Raw genomic sequence first — 18,105 nt, 5'->3', positions numbered from 1 at the left:
CGACCGGACTCCACTCGTCGCATACAACAGTCGCCGGTCGCCACCAGGTGGCGGTAACGTTCCCATCGAGTTTGTGCCAGGCCACGTGCACCTTGAGGCCATGTGAAGTGTGGAAAGCTCGCTGCTGACAGATCACGGGACAGACCTAGGTGCCATGGGTTGACTGGCAGAGATGCACCGCCTGTGCCCCACCCCCCGACTTTGCGTTTTATTCGCCCAGCGCTCCACTCGTTGTGAGCGCCGGTCCTCCACTGTTGTTCGAGGGCGACTGCCCAGTAGCCTCACCGTGCACCTAGCATGGCACTGCCGAGTAGCGTCCTTCACAAGCGTCCTCCTCCACAGAGGTCGATGTGGCCACCGCTGGTACCGGTCATCGACACACTCAGCTCCACATCCTCGCATCCTGGCGACGGCCGCTCGCGATCCGATCCGCGTCGCGATTCCGGGCTCCGCGTGCACGAATCGGATCGTCGATGCGTGAGTCTCGCCCAGTGCAATCCACTCCCCCCGTCGGTCTCTCGCCAGCACTTCACGTCTCTCCTCCACAATCACTCTCAATCAATCTCACACTTCTCCACTCTCACAACACTCACCCCATCTCACGCCACTCTCCTCCACCCCCACCCCTCCCATGCGGCCCCCCGTGCCGTCTCGCTCCGCTCTCCTCCTCCTTGTCCCTCGCCGCGCCGCGGAGTTGCGCGACTCGTGGGGCCCGGGCCCCCCACTCCGCGTGCTGCGCCGCAGGCTCCGCGAAGCGCTGAGCCGCCACGCGGGGGGCCCTGGGGACGGGGAGGAGAGAGAGGACGAGGAGGAGAGAGAGGACGGGGAGGAGAGAGAGGACGGGGAGGAGAGAGAGGACGGGGAGGAGAGAGAGGAGGAGGAATGGCGTCTTTCGCGGGGACCCGCGAAGCGCGGCCTCGAGGCGGGAAGCGCGGGCAGAGCCCTCAAGGCGAGGAGGGAGGCGCGTGTCTCGGGGCGCACCTAGCCTGGCACAACAGCTACAGTCATGGCGGTTAAGTGTGATGTGTAATCAACCATCAACATTGGGGAGACAAAGGCGGCCGGGCGTGGTGGCCGCCGCACCACCCGTTGGAGTTCCGTACCGGCCCTAATGTATGTAGGGTACTGTTTGTTAAACTTCTTTCGCACCGTAAGTAGCGGACCGTGCAATATGAGATGCTCGTTAACACCCCTCCCCCCTGGAGCCCGCCCTTTAATAGAGCCTGTGTTATGTGCAGCGTGTGCTAATAGGTGCTGTGTGTTAATTCGTACTGTGTGTGTTGTGTGTATATTGATGCGTGCTGTGTGGCGTGGCGCTGCTGCTGAAGCTAGAGCGTGCACCTAAGAGGTGGGTGGGGCCTTAATATCAGCCCCACCAAAACCTGCCTGGGTATTTTGTGTCATCAAACACTCCACCACAACTCCCAATTGGTGATGGGGGAGTTGTGGAGAGAGTGGATAGTTTTCCATACCTGGGCAGTGTGCTCATGACTGGCTGCGGTTTGACAGCAGAGGTCTCACTCCGAATCAGTCGAGCGGCAATATCTTTTCATCGGCTGTGTAACGCTGCTGTGTGGAAGCTACCTGATCTGTCGCTCCGCACGAAGCTTCAGGTCTTCTCCGCGAGGGTCATGCCCTCCCTTCTCTTTGCTTGCGAAACGTTGACCCCCCTCCCCCCAATGGAACATCTTCGCCAGTTAGAAACATTTAGGCTGGCCTGCCTACTATCCATCCTGTGTCCAACCAGGCTGGATTGTGTGAGGAGCTGACAAATCCTCGAAAGATCTGAGCAAAGTCCCATCGGTGAGCTCCGGCAGGTAAGGCTGCGTTGGCTGGGTCATGTAGCCCACATGCCCGGCCACCGCATGCCTAAACAGCTTTTGTTCGGCCGGATTGAGGGGGCTAAATGGGCGCGGCACGGGCTAGAGAAGAGATGGAGTTATCTGCAGGAGGATGTGGAGCTGAGTGGACTTGCTGATGGCTGGTGCCAGCGGTGTCAAGATCGGCCTCTGTGGAGGAGGCTTGTGAAGGACGCAACAACGGAGGGCAGAGGAGCAACGCTCACAACAACTTGTGGAGCACTGGGTAGCTAAAGCATAGAAATTTGGCACAGTAGGCGGCACAGGTGGTGCATCAGCTAGTCATCTCATTTGGGCAACCCATGGCACCTGGGTCTGTCCCATGACCTGCCAGCAGGCACTCGACACTTCACATGGCCTGAACGTGCACTTAGCTTGGCACAAGCGCCGTGGTGACGTCACCACCACTTAGTGGCGAATGGCGGTTGTTGCTGTGTGTGTTGTGTGAATGATATTAATGCGTGGTGTGTGTGATGTGTGTATGTTAATGAGTGCCGTGTGTGTTGTGCGGGCTGTGCCGTGTGACAGGTACTGGCCGTGCCGCTTGTGCTGCTGCTCACGTATTACGCGTGCCTCTGGCTGCACCCGCCCACTCAGCAGCTCGTGTCTTGGCATACGCAGCGCTGGGTCTACAATGCGCTGCGACGCGTGCGGCTTCTCGCACTCCCCATCACGCGGAGATACAACCTGGCAGGTGCAGTCTCATGGGGAGATACAACCTGGCAGGTGCCACCGTGCCACCACCCTGCAGCCCAGCAAGTGCAGTCACCATTCTGCGATGCACTCCCCTAGCTGTGAGGCTGTGCTGTAGCTTGCCCATCGACCGGCATGTGCGGGTGCCTCCCCACAGCGTACCACGACCAGGAGTGCCTCGTCTACAACCCCCTTTACTCGGACCCCACACCAAACTGCTCGTTCTGCGCTGCCGTGAAGAGCGTCATCTTGCTGGACGAATTCTCGAATTTTACGCAGTACTACTATGGCCAGGCTGACCCCGTGCTTGTGAAGGTAACAGCTTTGGGGCCGTGTCGCTTCGGAAGGAGCGCCGCTGAAGAGCTGTCATAGAAATTCTTCGTTGTGCCACTGTCAATTACATTTCGTCGTTAGAGAGACAACTGATCTCATCCGTTGGCTTACTCGCGAATCCTCTTGTCGTTAGGGAGGGGTGGGGAACCTTGTCCTTACCGAGGGCCACATAGGATTTTCAAATACCTTTGGCGGGCAGCCGTACATTAACACACAACTTTGTCCGTCTGTTCTGTCACTGCAAGATGCCCTTGCAATTGACTGGTGAATGCTGAGATCGCGGTCGATGGTGTTTACAGGGCGGACAGAAGGACCACGTGGGTTTGGAAGACGTCCAGCACTTGCATGCGGTGCATGGGAAGACCCTGGACTTGCGTCCCGATGAAGTCTCCTGCAGCAACGACTCTGTGTCCAGTTTCTCCCATCTCTTCCGGCTGTTTCCCACTGAGGAGACACTGGCTCGGAGCTCCACAACATTCCAGTGGTGTGTGTGTGTGTACCTCCGTGTGCATCGCTGCTCCCCAACGTCACAGCTGCCACCGTAGCAATACAACACAAGACAGAATGGGCTCCGATTGTTAATGCTTATTTGGCTCTACTTGGTCACTTGCAACTCGAACATCAATTGACCTCTTCGAAATATATGTCAATGTGGAAAACTTCAATTAACATTACACGTGCAAGCATTAAATTTCACACTTACTATACGAGGCTCTGATTCATTTTTAAAATCCAATGCCACATAACTGACTGGCAAGCAACAGCCTTGTTTACATCGCAGTAGTTTTGTCTCTTCACAACGCACATAGAGCCTTTCGTCAATCCACTGCTGGATGTGGGCCTTCCCATGCCATGCGGGTTGTGGGGGTTGTTTGACCATACTACACTCTGCTGGCGAGTGTGGGTTGGTGAAGGTGGGGGATAATAGACAAGGAGACATAACCGTGCAGAATAATAAAGGATCTCACTGCACTGCCCTCTGCTGCTCACAGCATAGCCCCGTAGCCTATAACACTTTTTATAAATGGTGGCCACTCATTCAGGCACTATCCAGGCTCAAGCCTGCTTAGCTGCCAAGATTGGGCACATTACACAACATTTACAATTTGAGTACGATGTTTTGCCAGACAATTCTGGTTTACTCTCCAACACACCGGTGTGCTGAAGTAGTAACTAATTGGCACGTTATGTTTACGTGGCAAACCTTACTAATTGGCTGTCGGGTTTAACAACACGTTTATATTCATCTTCTTGGTTTTTTCGGTAAAGTCACGTAGAAGGGAAGTAATAAAATAATAAAAATAAAACATAATAAAATTAAACAATTCTCACGACGTTTCGGCCACAACGCAAGCAGCCGTCCTCAGGTGAAGAATGAGACACTTCAAGCTAGGAACTTACATATAAGCTGGGTTGGGGGTGGTAGAAGAGCGCATTAACAAAAAGAATGTGCATATCAAGATGAGTTTAGCATATACATGGGAAATGCGCAGGGGGCGGGGGGGCTTCAAAGTCATACCATGCCCACGCACTATGCAGGATCAAGAGCACCAAGGGGGGGTGCAGGGATTAGCATTAACAAAGGAAAGGAATGCCAATGATATGTAGCTGCAGTAACTAAACAACACCGTAGAAAACTAAGGTATAAACTACATACAAAGACTAAAATATAAACTGCATAGCACCATCAGTATACTTACTATACTCTACAATAAGCTGAGTTACTAACAGCAAGTAATACATTACAATACTACGTCGTAAAAGTTATATAATATGCTTCCATCTAAACTTTATTCTCTTACATCAACCGAGCATATACCGTACTATATACTGCCATAGATAAACCCAACATTAAATTATATACTGTATTGCAATAAACCACATTTCAACATAACACTATGTATTATTCTACCTACGTGATCTAACCCAAAAAACAACTTTATTATGGAGGCATCTACATTTGACCACATCTCATGGCAACCCTCAATAGTCATTTCGTTTCACGAAGGCCAGACTCAAACAAGTTGGCACTAATTATTTGAAATGTCTCAACTAATTGCTTTGACTGATAAACTGACTAATGACGTTACACACACAGATCATCCACAGTCCACCATAACTGTGCATAACACATTTACTGTAATCTCTACAGTGCGACCTGTGTGTGTGTGTGTGTGCTACACTCCTGCCTCATCCACATTTTAGGAGTTTATTAGCTGCAGAAAAGACGAGGTCATAGGTCAAAAAACTCTTGAGATGTGGGCATTAGTTTTAAGTTAAGGACTTGTTACATAGCTGTAGAGTGGAGCTGGGGCACAGTGGTTTCCGCACTCTGCTATCAACCTGACACCCCGAGTTTGGTTCTGGGCCACAGCCTACATTAGTGGCAGGTCAGATCTGAACTGGTCCTAGGCCTCCAACACCACACTTTTCACCAATCCGCACTGACCAGCATGGTGAAGAATGGTCCAACATCCCCCGTAACTGACACGGAGGCATTCATCCAGCAGTGGATGGACAAATTGATATAAACAGAGCCATACAAAAATTAGGTCGAGCATTGTGCTTTTAACTGTGTTAAAATTAATAAGTGGAGAGTGCACGATCACTGAGATGCGGTTGCAGGAGGTGGCCAATGCTTGTGAACGGTGTCCGTTTCAGGAAGACGCAGCGGGTCGCGGGGACTCGGCTGCTGCGGGAGCTGTTTCCCCGGCCTTACTTCATCTCTCCCGACAGCGAGGTGTCTCTGCTCAAGCTGCTCGTCCTGCAGGGCTCACAGGCCACTCCGCATGCCCTGGTGGGTGTGCAGCTGCGTCGGAGCTCCTTTGCATGGATGTGTAACGTAAGGGAAAGCCTGATGGTGTTGGGCAGAGTTTGAACGACAGCATCAATGTGCTCAGTGATTGAAACCGGCCAGGTCGCTCAGTAGTGGAGCAATCGGCTCGCAGTCGCAAGGTTGTCGAGTTCAATTCCTGGTTGGGGATTTACTCGGCCTATCATTCCTCCGAGGTCAATAAAATGCATACCACTTTGTAGGGAAGTCATAGCCGTTTTCCGATGGATAGACTCACCCCAGTATAGGAATGAAGAATTTCCACCACTGGCTCCTGCAAACGGGAGATGAGCACCACCTCAATGCTCAGTGAGCAGGGAATTACTTTTGAGTTTAAGTTATGGAAAACTTTCCAAAACCAGCTTGCTGTCATATTTGGTTGCCCATTATTGGGTTCTCTGTGATATTTGTGAACAGTTTATATGCATTTTGTAATAGGCTAATGGGTCTATTAGTATCCAAATCAATTTTGAGAGCTTTTCTCTCGGGCTATTCACAGCGACACCACGGGAATGTATGTATGTTGAACTTATTTCACACTACGTAGCTAACCATGCTAATCCGAAGTGTGGATCATCCACACTTCGGATTAAAGGCATGAAGATAAATGTTAAAAGCTTTAACCATCCCACATTCACGGGCAAAACTGTTCCGGTCACCATCTCCCGAGGATGATTGAAGTGCCTAATGAATAAGGCTACACAGTGGAATTAAATACAAATATGAGTGAAACAAAGCTTACGTACGACAAGTTCACGAAAAAAAAAAAGTTCTTAATGCCACGTGCTGGGAATAAGGTACTCTTCCCGAGAATGTGACGAGTCTGGCAGAGTTATCTCGCTGTAGAATACTCCGTGTTGTTGCAGGTGTTCCAGCTACAGTTTTACAATGCGTGGCTGGCCATCGGCAGCGGGAGCCTGTCCCTGCACCTGACCCCAGTGCCCGCGTGCCATGCTCCCTGCCGCACCCTCTCAGTTCATGCCAAAGCTGGCGACCTTGGTTAGTACAACGCCCTTGCTCATGTATGTGTAATGAGAGCGCCATCTCCTGTATTATGTGGAAGTTACTTGTTATGCAGTTATGGTTTATCTACGGTAGGGTTTATATCTGGAGCAAAGGTGGGGGGGGCAGATCCACCCGGGAAGCCTCTGGAGCGTTCCCGAAAGTTCCAGGAGGGGCGTGGCCAGAGGCGGGGCTTAGCCACCGGGGAGCGCGTATAGGCGGGGGCCGGAGTCGGTGTTGCAGATCAAGAGGAGCTCCTCGTCGCTGCTGCCCCGCCATCTCCATCGGCCACGTGGCGGCTCGACCTCCAGCCACTCAACCGTTCCCTAGCGCGCCGTCAGCCAGCGACGTGTTAGCGAGTGGGTGAGCGCCATGTGGCGCGGGGCAGCGAAGCCGCCTGGGCGGTGTAACATCCGTAGTGAGAGTGAGAGACAACCAAGCTGTACCGAAGATTTATGAATAAACAACGTAAAGTTCTTACCGTGTCGGAGCCACTTATTGCAGTGGTGTCAAGAAGTGGACTTTTTCTGATACAGTTCTGCCCAAGACACGATGTCTATACATCAGAAAAAGAAGAATCCACCTGTCGACCCCGGGTGCCGTGGCCCCGGTGATGGAGCCCACGACGGGTGCCGATGTCGCACCTGCGGCAGATAGCGCGGCGGAGCCGCTTCAACAGCTTCGCCCTGACGACCTGTGGTAGAGGGTGGAGACCCAGTTGGGCGCTCTAACAACAGCGCTCCTCCACCTTGTTGCTCTCGTCATGCCGATCGCTGCTGGAGGTAGTCCGATGGTGGACCGTCCAGGGGTGGACATGTAGAGGGCCGGTGACGGTGCCTCCAAGGGTCCCCCTTTGGTGAGTACGGCCGCCATTTCGGGCGGGGTGGAGACGGCCGCCATTTTGACCACTGCTGCGGAGAGCGGTGCGTTGGCCGCTAGTTTGTCGCTGCCGCGCAAAGTTTTGCCATCCATCGCGACACCCGCTGCGAAGGAGAGCGCCGACCGCGGTCGACACCTGCCCCACGTGCGCGAGTTCGTGGCAGCTGGCGGCGATTGGAGTGCCTTTTGCTAGCGCTTCGAGGCCACCTCACAAATCCGTCCGATGGTCAGAGGAAGAGGCGCTCATTGCCTTGCCCACTATGCTAGACGATGATGCATTGGCAGTGTTTCGCTCACACAAGCCTTTCAGGAAATGGCGGAGGTCTACAAGCCGCCAGACGACAGAACAAGAAAATTTCAGCACCGTAGGCGTGGGAGCTCAGAGTCGCCCCTCGCCTACAGAAGCGCCTTGATGGCCTTGGCAATTGACGCATATACCCCGACGTAACGCAGGAACTTCTAGATCCGCTGGTGATGGAACGCATGTTGGCATTAGCTCGGGAGATGGATGTCGTCTTTCGCACGTGCGGCCACAAAATGAAGACATCCTTGTGGGCCGCACGTTGTCTCAACGCACGTAAAAATTTGAAACGCTGGGCGCAGATGGCAGCGTGGATGGAGGATTCAGCTAAGGATAGTCAACCCATCGGCTAGTCTCCGGCGACATTGGTCGTCATTCCCGAGGAGGCGCCGTCGACGGGCAACATTGCAGCGGCTGTCCCTCGCTGGAATCGGCTCCCTAAAGATGGTCTACGTCGCCAAAACACCTACCGACCGCGACAGGACAACGATTTGCTCCATCAGCGGTTTCCCGTCACGTGTTACAGATGTGGCCGTGTGGGCCATTACTCCATGGAGTGCCGTGCTCGTCGTGCGTCGCCGTCCGGATCACCGACCGCGTCTCCTGCAGCCGACCGTTCGCCTGCACGTCCCTCCATACAGGCGAGTTGGCACACGTCGGGCACCCGGGCACGTTCGCCATCTCATTCATCTGATGCCACCGAGACGGGTGCATCGCATCGGGACGGTTCGTTAAATTGTTCGTGTTCGCGTACCATTGCTAAGGACTGGCCGGTTTCACAGATGCAGTGGAAAAAATTGGCTCGACGGGCGGTTGCCGCAGCAGTAGGATCGCCGACGGTGGTGGCAACTGTTCAGGGGGTTGATGTCCGCGTTTTGGTTGATACAGGGGCGTCTTCCACAATCATTTCAGATGTTATTTTTCAGTTGTTGTCGATCCCTGCGTCACGTGTTCGGCCGGTGTACGATGTGTGTGTTGCTGCTAACGGCGGTAGTATGGGCATCATTGGCCAGGTTGACGCGTGCATCGCCATTGGGGATATTCGCGCGTCGGGACCTGTGCTGATTTCACGTACGTTGGCCGTGCGGTGCTTTCTGGGCACTGACTTTTTGTCGAGAATTCCACTTAAGATTCTTGTTGATCAGGGATGTCTGGAATTGCCGTCGGGTCATAAATTGCGTTTTTTATCATCGCCGCTTCCACGACCGGCCTCCTCGGATACGGTTCAGGCTTTGGTTGATGCCACCATTACAGTTCCATCGGGTTCCCAAATGTTGATTCCGCTCCGTTAACGCAAGAAAATCTCTTGCGACGCCTGGGTGAATGGGGTTTTATTGTTGCCTTCAAATACTGCTGCGCAAGGGTTGACGTTGGTTTGTGCTCAAACCATTCTCAGAATGGATCAGGCCCCGTTTTTGCAGGTTTTGAATGGGGGCCCTGGCGATGTTATCGTGCCCGCGGGTACTGTTCTCGCTTAGGCTACCACCACATTTACCGATCGTGTCGGTGATAAATGTCCGTCGGACGATCGATGGATTGCCGAATTGTGTGGCGAGAATGCGTCTCCGGCTCATCGTAAGGGGTTGCGTGTGTTGTTGTCTGAATTTTCCGATGTGTTCGCAAGGACGACTTCGACTTGGGTCGGACGTCCTTGTTGTCCCATCGTATTAAGACAGGTGATGCTAGCCCTATTTGGTTGAACCCACATCGTATGGGGCCGTCAGAGAAAGAGAGCGTGCGGTGTGCCGTGGATGACATGTTGGCCGTTGATATTATTTCGCCATCCATTAGCCCATGGGGCGCCCCGGTAGTTTTGGTTAAGAAAAAGGATGGCAACCTCCGGTTTTGCATGGATTTTCGCCACCTTAATAAGGTCTCTGTGGCAGACGCGTATCCTTTGCCTTGGATGATTTGTCCGGAGCACGGTTCTTCTTTACCCTGGACCTCTCTTCCGGCTTTTGGCAATTGCCCCTCGATGAGTCTTCGAGGCAGAAAACCACGTTCCGTACCCCGCAGGGTTTTTTTTAATTTAACTGTTTGCCCATGAGATTGAATGCCGCTCCTGCCATGTTCCAGACACTCATGGAACTTGTCCTGGCTGGTCTCCAATAGAAGACTTGTCTCATTTATCTGGACGACGTCATCGTGTTCAGTCGGTCGTTTGATGACCACCTCCTCCGACTGCGCGCGTTTTTGAGTGCATGCGTTCCGCTAATCACAAATTTAAACCTAAAACATTTCACCTTTTACAGACTTCCGTGCGGAGTCACGTTGTGAGTGCTGATGGTATTTCGACCGATCCGACAAAGACGGCGTGTGTTCACGATTGGCCGCTCCCTGCGAGTATAGGGGATGTTCAGAGCTTCGTTGGCTTCGCCTCCTATTACCGGCGGTTCATTCCTGTCCATTGCTAAGCCGTTGCATGCGCTTACGGGCAAAAATCAGAGGTTCCACTGGGGTCCGGAGGAGGAGGCTGCATTCAATGCCTTGCGTACTAGCCTGTCTGACGCGCCTACTCTTGACTACCCTAATTTTTCGTCCCCCTTCATCTTCGACACTGATGCCAGTGACACGGGTATCGGGGCTGTCCTGTCGCAGGTGAAGGGGGGCGTCGAGCGTGTTGTTGCATATGGTAGTCGGGTACTTTCGCCGGCATAGACCCGTTATTGTGTCACTCGTCGGGAGCTGCTTGCGATCGTTCATTTTGTGAAACTTTTTCGGCCTTACTTATATGGTAGGAAGTTCATTATACGCATTGATCACGCGACCCTCCAATATTCCTTGAAGATCGGGCAGCCGGGAAGTCAGTTGGCACATTGGTTGGAGTGCTTGCAGGAGTTCACATTTGACGTCAACTACTGGAAGGGGACTCGGCATGCCAATGCTGACACGTTGTTGCGGTTGCCTCACACGTCTCGGTGTGCGTGCCGATCCGGTACAAACCGCTGTTCTCCTGGTGCGTCTCGACCGTTGGCCGTGTCCTCAGTTGAGACGCGGCATTTCCCCCCGCCGTCTCTCGCGGTTGGTGTGGATGCGTGAACAATTCTCTGACACATCTTTAACCTCTTTGCGTGATCAGGCCGTACCGTTTGCGGGTGATTTGAGATCTGTTTTTGTTCTTGATGTATTGTTGATGTGGCAGGATAACATGTCGCTCCGGCTGCGATTGGTTGTGCCAAGTTCTCTACGTGCGGGGTTGGTCCGCACATTTCACTCTGAACGCCTTTTCCATTTTGGTGTTCAGAAAACGTTGCTTACCCTTCAGAGGTATTTTTATTGGCCGGGTATGACGTCTGACGTCATTGGAGCGCTTCGCTCGTGCACCGAGTGTGCCCGGCGGAAGTCAACCCGGCAACGTTACATTACCTTTGCAGTCCATCTCTGTCACGCGCATCAATAAATTAGTTGCATTGGATGTGTTGGGCCCGTTCCCCGTGACGTCGAATATATTTTTCCCGTTGGCCGGTGGCGTGGCCCCTGCCAGATCAATTCACTTTATCCATTGTTGACGCCTTCGTGAATGGCTATGTAATGGATAAAGGGGCGCCAAAAAAGTTGCTTACTGATCAGGGTAGGAATTTCACTTCTAAATTGTTGCGTAACGTGTGTACTAATTTGGGTACCAAGAAGATTTCGACGTCTCCCTACCATCAGACGGATGGTATGGTGGAGCGTCTAAAATCTAAATCGTACCTTGTCCGCCATGTTGTGTCAGACTATTAATGATCGACAGGTCGACTGGGATCTGCAGATACCCAGTGTCCTCTCTGCCTACCGGATGGTACCTCACGTTCTTCCTCATGTATGTAAGAACGTGCCACCTGTTGATGTACAATTGGGTTCCCCTGTGCTGCCTCCTAAGTCGACTCTTCCAGATCACATCCGCGAGTCCCTTTGACGTGTTTCCGAGGCTCGGGAGGCTGCCAGGGTGAATACTTCTAAGACCCAGGCCCGGAACGAGTGTTGTGCGTGGAGGTCTAAGTCGGACATGCTTGGTCAGTGGGGGATCTGGCGTGGCTTCAATGCCCGCAGGTGCCCGTTGGCACCTCTCCTAAGCTCCACAAACCATGGCAGGGGCCAGTTACGATCGTTGAAGTTTTGCGCCCTCAGTGTGTCCAGGATCGGTACGGTCGCCGGCGTTGGTTCGTTCACCCGTCATGATTGAAACCATTCGTTGCTCCCGTGGGGCCTTCGTCATCCCCAAATCCTGGAATCCCGGTGCCTGACGTGGCCAACAGGCCTGCTGCTCCTGTGCAGGGTGATCTTCCGAAGTCTGTTTCTTTACCGCCTACAGCGCCTCTGATTGACACAATGGGAGGGGAGGAGACCGCTGTTTCATCTGGTCCACCTGTGCTGAATCCGGCGCTGTCGCCCCCTGTTGGACCGCTGCTTCCACCTGTCGGAGTTCCTGTTCTCCTTCCGCCCCTGGCGGATGGGCCGGCTATGCGGACACGCTCTAAAATGTCGCGGTTTTCCTGAAGCATTTTGGGTCCTGCATTGCGTGTTGCTATTTTCTCTTACATTGTTCAGTTAACGTTCCGTTTCTTTTCCTCAGTCAAATGGTGTTGCACTTCGTGGTTGATGGCGCTCTATATTGTCTTACCTTTCCTTAGCCGGGATGGCTAGATTTTTTTATCAGGTGGGGGGGGGGGGGGTGTAATGAGAGCGCCATCTCCTTTATTATGTGGGGCATTACTTGTTATCCAGTTATGGTTTATCTATGGTAGGGTTTATATCTGGAGCAAAGGTGGGGGGGGGGGGGGCGGATCCACCCGGGAAGCCTCTGGAGCATTCCCGAAAGTTACAGGAGGGGCGTGGCCAGAGGCGGGGCTTAGCCGCCGGGGAGCGCATATAAGTGGGGGCCGGAGCAAGGTGCGGGGTCGGTGTTGAAGATCAAGAGGAGCTCCCCGTCGCTGCTGCCCCGCCATCTCCATCGGCCATGTGGCGGCTCGCCCTCCAGCCGCTCAACCGCTCCCTAGCGCGCCGTCAGCCAGTGGCGTGTTAGCAAGCGGGTGAGCGCCACGTAGCGTGGGGCAGCGAAGCCGCCTGGGCGGCGTAACATCCATAGTGAGAGTGAAAGAGAGACAACCAAGCTGTACCGAAGATGTATTAATAAACAACGTAAAGTTCTTACCGTGTCGGAGCCACTTATTACATATATATGTATGTTGAACTTCTTTCGCACCGTACGTAGCCAACCGCACTAATCGGGGGTGCGGGGGAAGGACAACAAAGGCTCAGTGTGCTGGCCAGTGTAATCAGAAACAGAAGTAATCAAAAACAATCATATTTGCATGTGTAGTGGGTATTGTTAGCGTTACACGCGGTTACCACGACTTACCTGGTGTAGCGTCAGCCATGGGTCAGCAGGGGGCAACGGCGATTACAGCCTGTATCAAATAACGCCGTTAGGCCAGGGAAGCCAGAGGGCGGTTGGGAACCGGAGGTATACACCCCAGGCCCCCAGTGGGGGCTGGGGGATTACGCAATAGTTGAGGTCCCTCCAGAAGGTTTTAGAGAGTAGGTGTGGCCAGGGGCGGAGTGACCCTGGGAGCTGTATATAAGGCGGACCCCTGAACGGGTTTGCCAGTCGTCAAGCTGAAGACTGAAGAGCCAGCTTAGACTAGGACCCTGGGAATCCCCCAGACCCGACTTCCTTCTAAGGGCCGGGACCGAGTGGGCCAGTGGCTGGGACCCAAGGACCTTGGCTGGGTCGGGTCGGCTAGCCTCCCCTAGGTCCCCCTAGCGGAGGGTTGATATATATAGAGGAAGTGGTCCCAGTGATTAGGACATGCTAGCCCGGAGGCTATACCTCCCCAGGGTATCAGGTGGAAGGGGCCGATACCCCTTTGTGTCAGGAACCTTGTGTTACCGTTATAGTTGTTATAAATAAACGTGTTGCCTCCAGAGAAGACTGAGTCTCCATCATTACCACTCTACATGTATAGTGGTGCTTGCTTAAATGCCCCAGTATCTGAACGCCCTTTACATTTTAATTTGAATATTTGGAAAATCCAATGGTTAATGGATGTCCCAATGTCAAAATGTTTCAATCTAAAGTCATAATTCTCTCATCACTAATAATGATGTAGTACACAAACACTTGAGACACTGTGGTCTAACATTGAGCAAACTGGTCTTTTAATCCATAGGTCACCGGTCAAGTTAATTTTCCAAGGTGGGAGTTGAAACGATGTGGCAAGTTTTTTTATCTACTCCCCACCTCTGTCCACCCAGGAGTACAAATGGGTACACTGCAGTTAGGTGATCGGCAGGTCACGTGTGATGGGGTAATGCGTGGGTTCTTCCACTCTTGCGATATGTCTATGCAGCATGGAAGAGGAGGCTAAATAGCCTCTATACCGGCTCTCTAAAACTCCCTGTAGTGGAATTCCTTCTGCCAGCAGAAACGTGACCAGGAAATTGCAGAGCTCCGCCTTTAATTACACTGGTCAACACACTTTTTCTGGCAAAAGGTATTCCAACGGTTTTAAGGTAATTTTGGGGTGCTGATTCCAAATCTGGCATCAGTTTTTGGCTATCACATCAGGTTTTTGATGTGATAGCCAAAATATATAGCTGAAGCAGTCTCCAGTGTGATCAAGAGCTTTGACGAATTGCTTCATTAACCCAAGTTGTATGTGCAGTGGGGGAAATACAATTTTATTTCTATCAACCAGAGGCTCATTCTTGATGTTTTTGTCACCAGGCGTCAAACTGATTCTTGGTGGCCAGTTCTTTTTAACCCATTGTTCTAATGTAGCCCTACTGTCCCAGTAGCACAGGAAACAATGGTATTTGGTGTGACCTCCTTGCTGACCCAGCAGAAAATTAACCATTTTCAAATCAACACAAATTAGCCATCCATGAACATGGTATTCCAATCTATCCAGAACAATCTTGATGTTGGCATACTCTTCATTCATTTTTACAGAGTGTCCTATTGGGATTGAACCATATATATTTCTGTTGTGAAGTAACACACATTTCAAACTCCTTTTACTACTGTCAATAAAAAGTCTCCATTCACTTGAATCATATGCGGGCAGTCCCATATTGAGAAGAAGCCCTTCAACATCATTACAAAAGAGACACTAGTGCCAGGTCTGAGTAGTCCTTTCTCTTGCAGCCTGGAAGCCAACAATTCAGCAGACTGCTTTGGCAAATACACATCTCTTACAAGATCATTCAATTCAGGCTGACTAAACAGAGACTGAGCATCATCATCTGTAGAAGAAGGTAAACTGAGGGATTCAACATCAATCTCTGGTAGCTCAGTAAATACAGGCACAGGTATTTCCTCACAGTGCTCAACTGGTCGTCTGGCAGATGGGATATCTGGGTATTGTAAGTGTTGTTTGTTTTTCTTATTGAAACCTTTTACATTGACAAGGCAGAAGTAGCAGTTATCCAGATGGTTTGTAGGTTCTCTCCAAACCATTGGCAAACCAAACTTCAGCTTAGCATTCTTTCCTTTAGACCATGATCACAAAGTTTCAACACAGGTTTTACACACTTTGTGAGGAGCCCAATTTTTGTCTTGGTCTTCAAGTCGTACTTTAAAGTAGGCAAGATAAACCTACTTGACAAAGGTATTGATGTTGCGCTTTTGATCCTGCAAAGTGAGCTGCCACAGATGTAGCAGCAGATATCTGGGTCATTACTGCATTTACTTCTTTCGGATGTTGTAGCCATTGTTAGATCACGCCCTACAGAAGAAAATATTAAATAAATGGGGATATCTACATAAAATTATATTATAAAACACTATCCTAAAAATACAGCACCATATTTTAACACTAAAGCAGTCACTGACTCGCAACAACTTGCAATTGTAAGTGACTGAGTTAATTTCGGGTAAAATCAATGAAAATGGGGTATGCCGATAGCATAAAAATGAGATGTGATAGAGCAAATCTGAGATCAGATTTGGAATCAGCACCCTGAAATTAGTCTAAAACAGCTGCAAAAGTCCAGGCCAGAATTTTGTTGTTGTTTTGTTGACCAGTGTTATTTAACTACCAACCTCCTATACACTGGAATCTTGCGTGTCCAGTGTGCTACCCCAACCGTGCCTCCTGCCTCTGTCCACCCAGCAGCATGATAAGCGGGTTCACCGCAATTAGTTGATCGACAGGTTGTCTGTGTTGGTAGGGTTAAGTGTGGGTATGCCCGACCTTTTGCAACCTCGTCTGGTCAACGTGGAAGAGTAGGGCGAATATCCTATAGTCCCCTTTAGAGGAGGCCTTTCCACCAGCACACTGGACTTGTAATCCAGGGATCACCGGTCGAGTTCATTTTCCAAGGGCGGCAGTTGAAACAATATGGCAAGTTCTTAATCTCCCCGCCTCTGTTGCGTGTGTAACGAGTTGCTGGCTGCCAAGTATAGACAACAAAATGTGGCCATGGTGCCCACGTCCACGCCTGTATACGAAAGTGCGGTTTACCTGTGTGCTACCCCTCGGCGTGCAGTCTATTACAGCACCGAGTTCTGGAGGGCAGCTGTGGTTCCCAATGGAGCCGATCCATGCATCTCCTTCCTGGCGTCCTTCTACTGATCCTGAGCAGAACGCGTTCGGCGATGGGGCCTTGAGGACTGCACTCGGCAGCAGGTCCACGTCTTGCTGCCGTACGCCCTGCTGCCACACGCTCTGCAGTCAGTGATAGGGAGCGGGAACTGGGGTCGCGTCTTAAGTGAAGATTCGCTACCCGTCGAGCATCCCCAGGGAGATTTCTTGAATTGAATGACGGTGTACGAGCTTGGAAAACAGAGACAATGGTGGGGAATTCAAGTTATAGGTAAAAAAATGTATACATATGTAGTGGTTTAAATACGCGCCACACGCAGTAAAGTGGGGGCATGTGAGGACGGGTGTTGTTGTCAAGGCTCGGAAGGGTAGGCCAGAGACGGGTTGAGGATTATTAAGGACGCAATACGGTGATTGGTTGGTGGGTGTTGTTGTTGGGGTCTGGCGCCACAATGTTTGGAAAAACAACAGGTGGCGGAGGGGGGCTAGGAGCGGGGGGCGTTGGAGGGACGCCGATTAATCAATTGGAAGTTAATTGGGTCAGGCATAAATACAGGGGAGTTCGAGCTGACGGGAGTTCGCGCCTGGGAGGAGAAGAAGACGGTTGGAGCTGAAGCAGTGGAAAGGTATAGGGTAGCAGTGGAGAAGTATAGGGTAGCAGTAGGGAAGTATAGGGTAGCGGTGGAGAAGTACAAGGTAACAGCGGAGCGAGCGACGCGTAGAGTAGCGTACAGTGTGACGGCGAAGCCAGCAGAAGGCGGCTAGAGTGTGACGGCGAAGCCAGCAGAAAGCGGCTTGAGTGTAACGGAGAAGCCGATAGCGAAGCGGCTGGAGTGTGACGGAGAAGCCGATAGAGAAGTGGCTGGAGTGTGACGGAGAAGTCGATAGAGGGCGGCTGCAGAGAAGCGGGAGAGCCGCGGGAGAGCGGCTGAACTGTGACGGGGGAAGTGGAGAGGAGAGTCGACGGAGACGCGGAGCGAGCGAGGCCGGCGGAACTCGGCGAGCGAGCGGGGAGCATGTGGGGCAATGTTAAATGATGTCGGTGAAATAAATTAACGAAGGAAAAGTAAGAAGCTGTCGCGTGAAGTTCAGCACTACACACATGCATCAATTACTTGTGTAGAGGCGTTATTGGAGTCACCATGGCGTGGTCGCAATCTACTGACACAAGCCTGTAACTATGCGTTTTGTGCCTCTCTCTGGCATCGGCGTAGGCATGGCAGGGAAGCGGGCCCTAGAGGGCATAGTCCCATTGACAAGCAGAGAGAGGGCACGTGAGGACGTAACAGTCTGCGTGAACCCGAGAGGGCATGTGACCGGCACAGGGTAGTAAGAGGGCCCAAAAGGGGGCTTGAGGGACATGTGATGCATGCTCCAGATCCTTCTGGAAAGATCCAGAAACGAGGCCACGCTTGGCAGCATGTAAGGGATGTCCCAAGAGCAAGCAAGGCTGTCTTTTGGAATCAACTAGCCGTACTACGTCTCCTCGTCGTTGGTCGTCATGTCGGTCTTCGGGCATCGGTCGTCACGTCGGTCATCGGTCGTCCCGTCAATCTTCGGTCGTTAAGGTCGACATCGTGGGTCAGGTAGACTTTCCTGACCAGACCTATTTATGTAGTTACCCTGTAAGGGTCCAGTTAACAGTGTTGAGTGTTAACCTGTTATAGGGTCTAGCTA

The 18,105-nt window shown here is 51.9% G+C and overlaps 1 protein-coding gene across 5 annotated transcripts; it reads left to right on the top strand.

The window, feature by feature from the left end:
- Positions 1 to 487: 487 nt before the first annotated feature.
- On the top strand, positions 488 to 17,620 carry LOC144942675 (bombesin receptor-activated protein C6orf89 homolog). Of its 5 annotated transcripts, XM_078869477.1 has the most exons (8): positions 488 to 949; positions 2,388 to 2,553; positions 2,710 to 2,867; positions 3,185 to 3,369; positions 5,547 to 5,682; positions 6,585 to 6,717; positions 8,427 to 8,541; positions 12,195 to 12,336. In XM_078869477.1, exons 1-8 carry the CDS (start codon positions 632 to 634, stop codon positions 12,205 to 12,207), a joined length of 1,224 nt encoding a protein of 407 aa, XP_078725603.1. In that variant the 5' UTR covers positions 488 to 631; the 3' UTR covers positions 12,208 to 12,336. The 5 variants fall into 5 exon arrangements, with proteins under 5 accessions (XP_078725603.1, XP_078725604.1, XP_078725602.1 ...); XM_078869478.1 differs by lacking the exons at positions 8,427 to 8,541; positions 12,195 to 12,336 and adding an exon at positions 16,373 to 17,620; XM_078869476.1 differs by lacking the exon at positions 6,585 to 6,717 and having other exon boundaries at positions 12,195 to 13,829.
- The last annotated feature ends 485 nt before the right edge of the window (positions 17,621 to 18,105 follow it).

The sequence above is a fragment of the Lampetra fluviatilis genome, chromosome 28, assembly GCF_964198595.1.
Source record: "Lampetra fluviatilis chromosome 28, kcLamFluv1.1, whole genome shotgun sequence".
Lineage (NCBI taxonomy): Eukaryota > Metazoa > Chordata > Hyperoartia > Petromyzontiformes > Petromyzontidae > Lampetra > Lampetra fluviatilis.
The sequence above is the reverse complement of the archived record's forward strand: the minus strand, read 5'-3'. Positions and strand labels throughout refer to the sequence as shown.